Below are 9,557 nucleotides of genomic sequence, written 5' to 3' on the forward strand. Positions count from 1 at the left end.
CAAAAAAAAAAAAAAAGTAAGAACCATGGGATGGGGGTCGCAGGGTCCAGGACAGAGACATGACCAGCGCCTGAGATGGAGAGGCCCGTGTGCTGATTCCGCCCAGGCCATTGTGTGTGCGCCTCGAATTGTCACATCCTGTGCCATGGAGTGTGGATACCACATCACATTGCTTTAGTTAACCCCACAAGATACGAGGCTCAGGAGCTGTGCCCTAGACACAGGCCTGCCTCTCTCCGTCTCCAGGTTGCAAAGACGGTCGCACAGAGGCTCAACACGGACCCCATGCTGCTTCAGTTTTTCAAGTCTCAAGGGTAAGCCATGCCCGTCGACGCGGGGATTTCTCTTTACTACGTGCTTTCCAAAGCTCATCGAAGCATCTTGGAGCTGACATGCTAGTAGTTGGCCACTCTGCCTGACATGCCATTTCTCACCTCCCTTGAGGTCTGCACTTGTCACAACTCCTGTTACACCCACATTACAAAGCAGTTGACGGCTTCGTTGAAAGCCAGAGTGTGTCACGTACACTACTGGTCCAGCTGCGTCAGGGGTCATGTGGTCAGGCTTTGATTGCTGTCACCTTTGAGGACAACATTTGAGTGTGACAGCTAGAGGGACTTAGGTCTGGGAAACAGGAGTGTTGAGTTGAACCTTGAGGCAGCTCCGGACCTCATGTCTAGGTGTGGGGCCAGGGGCTTGCTTCTGTGTTCACTCAGGATCTGTGTTTTAGGCCAATAAACCATTTATTTATGTGCTGTTTTCTTGTGTAGTTATAGGGATGGCCCAGGCAATCCTCTTAGACATAATTATGAAGGTACTTTAAGAGATCTTCTACAATTCTTCAAGCCTAGACAACCTAAGAAACTTTACTATCAGCAGGTATGAGTCCAAATTAGTGTCCCTCTGGGTGATGAGGAGAAGGTGTGGGCTTTTGTGGAAGCCTATCTAAAATGCATGTCTCTTTCTTCATAGCTTAAGATGAAAATCACAGACTTTGAGAACAGACGAAGTTTTAAGTGTATATGGTTAAACAGCCAGTTTAGGGAAGAGGTGAGTTTTGGTTTTTATTGGCATTTGCCTATTGTCTGTTTGTCCCTAAAGGAACACCCTCCCTCAGTGCCAGCCTGTGTGAGAGGCCCTCGGTGCGGTCGCGGTCCTCCCCACTCAGGCAGCCTGCACGCTGCCCATGCAGGTCTCTCAGCCCTGAGCCTGCCGCACCCGGGGCCTTTTCTGGACACTTTGTCTCTGCCGGCTCGTCTCTTCAGCTCCCCCCAGGGTTGGGGAGGGAGACCCCATTGCTGGCCCTTGGAGAACTGATGTGGCCAGAGCCACGGTGTTGGCCTGGCTTTTCCCTCTGAACCCTGTCCCACTCTCCCGGGGCCCTTCTCAGGGCCACTTCCTGTGGTGCTGGAAATGGCAAGCTTTCTGCATCGAGGTGGCATTTCCTAACCTCCTGTCAGTAGTGGCTTGGTCCCAGGTATGGGCAGATGGTCCCACAGTGCGTGGTTTCACAAGCAGGGGCCCTGGGTTTAAGGGGAACAGTGGTGGCCCACGGAGTGCTTGAGCCAGTCGGCCAGGGTTCCTCTTCTCATTTGCTGCAGCAAAAGTCTGTTTTCTCTAATGCGACCGTGTCATCTTGTGGTCGTGTAGGAAATAACACTATATCCAGACAAGCATGGCTGTGTCCGGGACCTGTTAGAAGAATGTAAGAAAGCCGTGGAGCTGGGTGAGAAAGCATCAGGGAGGCTTAGGTGAGTGTTTCCCCAGGTTGGAGCCGGGCAGGGCTGCTCCCAGCCCAAACAGTGCACGTTGAACCCCTTAAAACTCACTGCCACGTCCTCCTGAAGCTGGTGCTGTGTGGAGGTTTGGAATAATTTTATTAAACTGTTTCCCGCTCTTTGTTTTCTGATGTTAATGACTGTAATTAAAGGTGAGCTCAGGTGGAAAAGCCACCACAGGAAAGGTCTGGTTTGAGTTGAATGATCAGCTGACCCTGGAAAAGGTGACGCCTGATTGTGTTTGAGACACAACCTCATATTTGTGTTACAATTGTCGGCTAATGCTGAGTTTGGCGATCAGTGTTCTCTGAGAGTTGGGCCCTGCTCCTACCACTTTGCCTATGGTCAGCTTGAAGGACAACTGACCTTTAGAGCTCTTTAGTTCCACAATGCTTTCTTTTGTAAGTTCGTAATAAATGAAGAGACTATTTCTCTCTGAAGAGTGAGTGAGAAAGTATCTGGTCCTCCCCGCCCAGAGCTCCTTGTGGGGAAGGTTGGCTTCATGAGCCTGTGTCTCTGGGCCCAAGTGTGGCCATTGGGCTAGCTCCAGAGGCTTATTGCCTGGACTCGGGACTACCTCCTCAACCCTTCCCAGGCCCTGCTTCTGATGTGTACGGTTCCTTTATTTTACAAATAAGTAAAAAAATCTAGAGGAAGAAGATAGGCATGTTCCAGTAGCTTCATGGATTCAATTTGTGGTAGCAGCCAGATTTGTTTTTGTTTGTTTGAAAACATGAATACATGTGTGTGCATATATATTTATTTGCCCCATTTTTTCTTCATTTAGGCTGCTAGAAATTGTAAGCTACAAAATTATTGGTGTGCATCAAGAAGATGAATTATTAGAATGTTTATCTCCTGCAACGAGTCGAACATTTCGAATAGAGGTAACTGTCCCCTTTTGGCAGCAGAGTGCATATGGATCCTGGGACGGTGTGTGGCAGGGCGGGTGCCCGTGTGATACTCACTGTGAGTCATACAGGGGACCTTAGTTTGGTTCATGTACCAATAGTTGAAGTGCTTTCTGAGATAATTTGGTTCTTCCAGACTACAGAAGTGATTCATTATGAGAAAATATTCACAACACAGAGTTTGCCATTTCCATCATTTTTAAGTGTGTAGTCGAGTATATTTACTTTGTCGTGAAGCCTTCGTCACCGTCTAGCTCCAGAACTTTTCCATCTTCCCCAGCACAACTGCTGTCCCCATTAAACACCGGCCCTTGTGTTCTCCCTTGGGTCCACCATGCTGCCTCCATCTGCGCGTGGACTCTGGGTGGAAGCCTACAGAATTTATGCTTAAGACTCCAAGTTTAATATGGACCCCAAGTGCATGTAGGCAGAAAGTGTTGGGTTGCCATGAATTGAAAGCTGAATGTTTTCCTGTGGTAACCACAATACTCGGCACTCTCATTCTAGCAAGGTTTATCGTGGTATTTTGGCAAAAATGTGGTTCCGCTACTTAGTTTTCCATCATTCTAACAAAATACCTGGAACGCTCATCTTAAAAGTGTATCGTGGCTCACAGTCTTGGAGGCTTCCACCCATCATGAACTGGTCCCTGTTGCTTTGGGATCTGGCAGGGAGCTCAAGGTGGAGGAATGAAAGGAAGAGACCAGGGTTCTGCAGTCCCCTCCACAGGCACACACGAGCCCTCCCACGTGGGCCCTACACTGAGAGGTCCTGTCACCTCCCGGGAGTGCCAACCTCTGACGTGCTGGCCTTGGGGCCCTCTGGAGCGCGCTCTAGCCTGCCCGGTGGAGTGCCACATTAGAATTTAAGTGCAACACCTGCCGGCAGCGACTGCACTTAGGACACTCTTTGTGTTTGAAATGTGTCCCCAGGAGATACCTTTGGACCAGGTAGACATAGATAAGGAAAACGAGATGCTGATCACAGTGGCCCATTTCCACAAAGAGGTGTTTGGGACATTTGGAATTCCGTTTTTGCTGAGGATACACCAGGTAAGAGTTTGAGGGAAGGTCAGAACTGGAAGCTTCTGAACAGGTGTCGTTCACCTGGGCTCCTGCCTCAGTGAGCGCAGCGCGGCACCGAGACGGTGGGAGTGAGCATGAAGCACTCCGTCCTTTGCCTTCCCAGGGCGAGCGCTTCCGAGAAGTCATGAAGCGGATCCAGAGCCTGCTGGACGTCCAGGAAAAGGAGTTTGAAAAGGTGCGCTCCGGGCCCTGGCGAGAGCGCAGGGGCCGCCCACTCCAGCCCCGCGACCAGTGGCGCTGCTTAATCAGTAATGCCAGAGATAGGAACTTTGCCAGTGAGCAGAAATAATGGAGGAGTCTTGATTTTTGTCTTCTAGTTTAAATTTGCAATTGTAATGATGGGCCGACACCAGTACATTAACGAAGACGAGTATGAAGTGAATTTGAAAGACTTTGAGCCACAGCCTGGTAAGAGCCCTCTCCCTGGAGGGATTCATCAAGGGGAGCGCTCCTGAGAGGCAGTGGGCACGGGCGGGGAGGTGGACAGCCGGCTCTTCGCTCTCCGCGTCGGGGCCCCTTGGTGAAACAGGGAGTGACAACCGGTAGCCCCTGGACTCTCTTAAGGATCACAGCCCTTCCCGTCGGCTGAGTGCTGGCTGAGGACTGGGGGACAGGTGCTGGTTGCCCTGACCCGTAGTTCCCAGGGCTGCCTTGCGGAAGTGAAGCCCTCAAGGTCCCGGCTTCGCTGAGACACCCACATGCAGCTGTGGGGGTGATGGCTCGTGTGGGTAGGAGGTCCACGTTGGCCAGTCAGGGGCTCTGGGGTCTCACGTGTTCTCTCTCCCCACCAGGTAACATGTCTCACCCTCGGCCTTGGCTAGGGCTCGACCACTTCAACAAAGCCCCAAAGAGGAGTCGCTACACTTACCTTGAAAAGGCCATTAAAATCCATAACTGACTTCCTTACCAGTGTGTTCAAGGCGGGACAGCGCGTGGGTGTGTGCCCCTTTTTAACAGCCGTAGAACTTTGGTACACGTGTACTCTAGCCGAAGTCTCCAGCAAGAGGAATTGCTGCTGATGTTAATTTTATTTTGTTGAGGCTGTTCAGTTTGGCTTCTCTGTATCTATTGACTGCCCTTTTTGAGCAAAATGAAGGTGATTTTATAAAGCTTGGATGCCAATGAGAGTTATTTTATGGTAACCAGAATGCAAGGAACTGTCAGCGTGATGGGGAGAAGAGGTTCCTAGGAGGCGTGTCACTGGCAAAAGGTCTCTAGGCTGTGTTTGGGTGGCACAGGCTGCCTGGCTGCCCGCCTGGGGCCTGTCCACAGCCTGCAGCCAGGCAGTCTGTGCAGGCTCCTCTGACTTAACTCCTTCAGTTATACTTTCAGTGACCTTTTGTGCATCTGTAAAGGCAAAACAGAGAAACTCACAACCTAATAAATAGCGCTCTTTCCTTCATGTGTGCATTGTCGGCCCTTCCTCGGGTTCCCCTCCTCCGGATGCCTGGGGTCTTTTAAATAAGCTCATCTCACCTCCGCCAGCCACTGCTCTGCAGCCCACTTGCCAGGTGGGTGCACTGAATACAATCCTGACAGATGTTTTGGGTCTTTTATTAAATTGAACACGTTAAATACAATGAAGGTTCACTCTGCTGCCTCTCAGCAAGCTTAGTGAGCTCGCAGCTCCTCAGGACGAGCAGGTGAAAGGATCACAAGTAGAATCCCGTGGAAACGGGCGGCCAGAGCGACAGGAGAGCCTTTAGCAAGAGGGCGCGCTTGCTGGTGGTTAGGAAGCTGCTGACTTTGTACAAAGGGTAAAATAAAAAAGGAAAAATGAAATTGTATATTTAATGAATGGACATGTACAATTTGCCACGGGGAGAGGTCACTTTTTGTTGGGTGAGTCCACAGGTGGATGTCCCTGGTGTCATACTCACTGTGTGGCTCATTTCGGCCCCCGCCTCGTCTCCTTTTCTTTTGGAGCTAATGCCAGCTGCGTGTCTAGTTTGAGTGCAGTAAATAGAATCGGCAGATCACACTTACTTTTCCTCCTTTTCCAGTATCTTTGTTTGTTTCTGTAGCAGCAGTGTTCACCAACTCTTCCTGTATATTGCCTTTTTGCTGGAAAATGTTGTATGTTGAATAAAATTTTCTATAAAAATTCAGTGAGTGACGTGGAAGTGGAGGAAGGTTGCTGCTCTCCCCGCTGCTGGCCTGGGGGCGCCCTTTCGCTGTGCACACGCTTCATGGAGATGGGTTTCCTCCTGATTCCAGGGGCTGGGCTGGGGTGGGGAGGGGAGACTTGCCTCTGACTGGTCACAGTTAAGTTTAAGAAATAAAAGACTTAATGAAATGGCTCTGAGAGGTGGCGTCCGCCGGCTGCAGGGGCTGGCAAGGTTGGCCTCTGGCCTTCGCCCTGTGTCCGTGGCATCGGTTGCCTGGTCTCTTGGCAGTTGCCTTGGAGGATCTCTCCTCGGTTTCTGCTGTGAGTGCTGCCCTCCTGCTCAGGCTGCCTCGCCATCCGGGCCTGGGGGCCCATCAGGAGAGCCCGGTCCTTCCCTGGCTTCCTCTCTCCGGAAGAGGCGTCCCCGAGCGGGCCTGTCCTTGTCCTAGGACCCCCAGTTAACTGAAACTAACCCGCAGAGGTACTGTCTGTGTGTGTGTGGGCGCGCGCGCGCGCGCACCGAGCGCTGCCCTTGGGCTTGCGGTTTCCCGGTTCTGGTATCGGGAGCTTGCGTCTATTAAACTGGTTTTGGGGAGGCAGAAGCGCAAGTTTTAAAATTTAAGGGTAGAGACAAGCTGCCTTCCAGGTGGCCCACACGAGTCTTCTGAAGCTGTCAGGTCCTGTCCCCCTGTGGGGTGTAGGTCCCTCCGTGGATGGCAGGGCAACCCTCCTCGTGCTGAAGCTGGCGCATGACCCTGGAAAGCTCTGGGCACGTGGGGCCCTTTCCACGGGGCCTGCCTGCAGAAGCAGCCTGCTGGGGTGGCAGAGTGCATGGAGGTGGGCTGGGCTGGGCTGGGCCCGGCGGTAGAGCACTCGCCTGCCATTTCAAATACCTTAGCACCACGTAAAACTGAAGGTACTGTGTCCGTCTGTAACTAAAAATGATTTTTAAGAAGTGCGTGGAGGTGTGGTCATTTCCGCAGCAGTTCCTCATGCAGGAGCTCCCCCTAAGCGTTAAGGCAGTGTCCCCACGTCCACCTTGGAGATGGAGGTGTTTGGCGGGAATTGCCAACCTTGAAGAATTTTGAGCCAGCTGTCTTGGGGATCAGCACAGCCATCCAGGAGAGGGACACACATGTCTAGGGCTGATCACACGTACTGCTGTTCAATAAATGTGTCATAAAAGGATCAGAGGAGTCTCGCACGTGGAGATGAGGCTTTGGAGCATGGTGGCTGCGTCCTCAGTGCGGTGGGGACCTGCAGAGGCAGACTCCAGTGTGGGTCTGTGGCTGAGGGGGAAAGCGAGTCCAGCGACCAGCTGCCACGGTGGGGGCCTGCCTCTCGTTGTCCAGGGCCTCAGAATCGCCTGTTGGCAGCTTCTCGGGCTCATGCTCTTTGGTGTCTGGGTCGGATGGAGATCTGCGATTGCTGAGCTGAGCCCTCAGGCTTGAAGTCGCCTTCAGTTGGGGTGTAAGAGGCGACAGCTTCTTAAGGCTCCATGAGTTACTAAAGTGAGGTGTGCAGGAATTTTTTTTAATCGGTTTGGGTTTGACATTAAAGCCAGGGTTGACAAATTAACCATGAAAGACCAGATAGTAAATACTGCCACTTGGGGGCCATGTGACATCTGTTGCCACTGCTCAGCTCCGCTGCCCTGGCGGGAAAGCAAGCCACAGGCACTGTGCTGTTTGAAGAGTGGGTGAAGCCATTTCCAAGGCGACACAATTACTGTGAGGGGGTTCCCGGGCGGGGGACCCATCTTCATGCTTGAAGTGTGCCTGGAGGCTGAGGCAGGAGGATTGCAAGTTTGAGGCTGGCCTTGGCAGTTTAGCGAGACCCTGGACTAGATAGATCCCTGGTATAAAAACTACTTTTCTCGGGTGGAGAAAGTTTGAACTGAGATGGCCACTACAGTCCAACTAGCAAGTAGGTCCCCTGGGGACAGGGGGGAATCCAAATGACCACGGAGCCAGGCCTTGCTCCTGGGGAGAGCATCTGTAAGCACATTTCAAATACCATTGAGTTAGGACTGTGTCCCCAGGATTTTTTTTTTTTTAAGAGAATTTTTTAATATTTATTTTTTAGTTTTCGGTGGACACAACATCTTTATTTTTATGTGGTGCTGAGGATCGAACCCAGCGCCCCACGCATGCCAGGTGAGCGCGATACCGCTTGAGCCACATCCCAAGCCCCTGCCCAGGGTTTTGTGGGGCCATTATGTGGCAGGGCCTGCCAGTCTGGCCCTTTATCTCCTTAACCCAGCACTGTCCAGCAGAACCTGCTGCTGTGGCGGAATGTCCCCTCTGTTCAGGGCAGTAGCCCCTGGCCACATGTGGCAGTCTGGTGTAGTTAGCTGAGGAAGCAGGATTCCAATTCTGACTCCAGTCACCCGCGGCCAAGGGCTGCCGAGGTGGGGAGCACAGCGCCAGCTGGTGTTCCCTCGCCTGGGGTCAGAGCAGACCATGACAGCGTCCCTGCCAGGCAGGCTGATCCTGCCTGGCCTTGCCCACCAGTGTGGAGTGGGTGTCCCTGGGCTCTCGTTTCTGCAGGATTCAGCACCTGCTTCTCAGGGATGGTGTCAGCCTGAGGCTGCTCCAGGCTCCCTGCCTGGCGGCTGGTGGGACCCACAGGGCATGTCTCTGCCCGATGCTGCTCCTGATGGAGCCCTGCCTGGCCACACCCGCTGACCTCCTGTGATGAAGGGCAGGGCCCCCCTCGGTTTCAGCCAGGCTTGAGGGTAGGATGGCTGGTGACAGCCAGGACTAATGAGCACTGCACCCTGGCCTTGAGTTCAGCCGTGGCATCTGGGCAGCTCAGGGACCAGAATTGGGGCCTGGTGGCAGCTCAGCGCTTGCCCGGGCCAGAACGTGTTGAGACCCAGTTTGACTCGCCCCTTCCTTCCACTGCTGCCAAGCTCACCTGCCAGGGCCAAGTGCTGGCCTGATGGGCCCTGAGCATGGAGGCCAGGACCAGCCTTAGGAGACGGTGCAGGAGGAGGCCACGGCCCCATGTACCCCCAGCCTGCTCTGCAGCCAGCTGTGGGCACCTCTCTAGAGAGGTGGAGACCGTGGTCAAGCCTTCCACCTTCCTGCACGGTGGCCAGGTGTGGCTGGAGCGGTGATGGGGAGCCTGGGTGTGGACTTGGGAATATTCGTTTAGGCTGAGTTGTGCTCAGGTATGACCTTGGGGGTGAGCCAGGGGGGTTTCCATCATTCAGACACCTGTGCCTCGGGCACCTGCAAACACCTTGAAGAAGAAAAGCCCGTTTTCAGTGTCATTTCTACTTTTTAAGAGGTGACAAGCTGAGGTGTAGCTTAGTGGTATAGCACTTGGCCAGCATGTGCAAGGCCCTGGGTCCTGTCCCCAGTGCTACAAGTAACTAATAACCAAACATGAGAGACATGGCAAGTGCCACTTCCTAACCCTGAGCAATCTCCGTCCCAAGGGCGTGGGGTTGATTCATGGGATCAGGAAAGAGTGCTGATGTGTAGTGACATCCCATCATAAGTACAACTATAATGCACCCATAAAAAATGTGGGTCAGGTGAGGGGGGGCTGGGCTGGGCTGGGCTGGGCACGGTGGGGCACACCTGCAATCCCAGCGGTGAGGGAGGCTGGGGCAGGAAGATTGCAAGGTCAAAGCCAGCTTCAACAAATGAGACCCTGTCTCAAAATT

At 53.0% G+C, this 9,557-nt stretch overlaps 1 protein-coding gene across 2 annotated transcripts in view; it reads left to right on the forward strand.

Moving 5' to 3' along the window:
- Window positions 1-5,176, forward strand: part of Usp7 (ubiquitin specific peptidase 7) — a 30,785-nt gene extending 25,609 nt beyond the window's left edge. For both annotated transcript variants that reach the window (XM_015490731.2, XM_015490730.2), the window contains 9 exons: window positions 247-314; window positions 771-879; window positions 973-1,050; window positions 1,651-1,751; window positions 2,566-2,665; window positions 3,622-3,741; window positions 3,878-3,949; window positions 4,092-4,182; window positions 4,566-5,176. In XM_015490731.2, coding sequence (XP_015346217.1) covers window positions 247-314; window positions 771-879; window positions 973-1,050; window positions 1,651-1,751; window positions 2,566-2,665; window positions 3,622-3,741; window positions 3,878-3,949; window positions 4,092-4,182; window positions 4,566-4,672 — 846 coding nt within the window. In that variant the 3' untranslated portion in view covers window positions 4,673-5,176. The remainder of the gene's footprint in view (window positions 1-246; window positions 315-770; window positions 880-972; window positions 1,051-1,650; window positions 1,752-2,565; window positions 2,666-3,621; window positions 3,742-3,877; window positions 3,950-4,091; window positions 4,183-4,565) is intronic.
- The last annotated feature ends 4,381 nt before the right edge of the window (window positions 5,177-9,557 follow it).

The sequence above is a fragment of the Marmota marmota genome, unplaced genomic scaffold (assembly GCF_001458135.2).
Source record: "Marmota marmota marmota unplaced genomic scaffold, marMar, whole genome shotgun sequence".
In the NCBI taxonomy this organism is placed as follows: domain Eukaryota; kingdom Metazoa; phylum Chordata; class Mammalia; order Rodentia; family Sciuridae; genus Marmota; species Marmota marmota.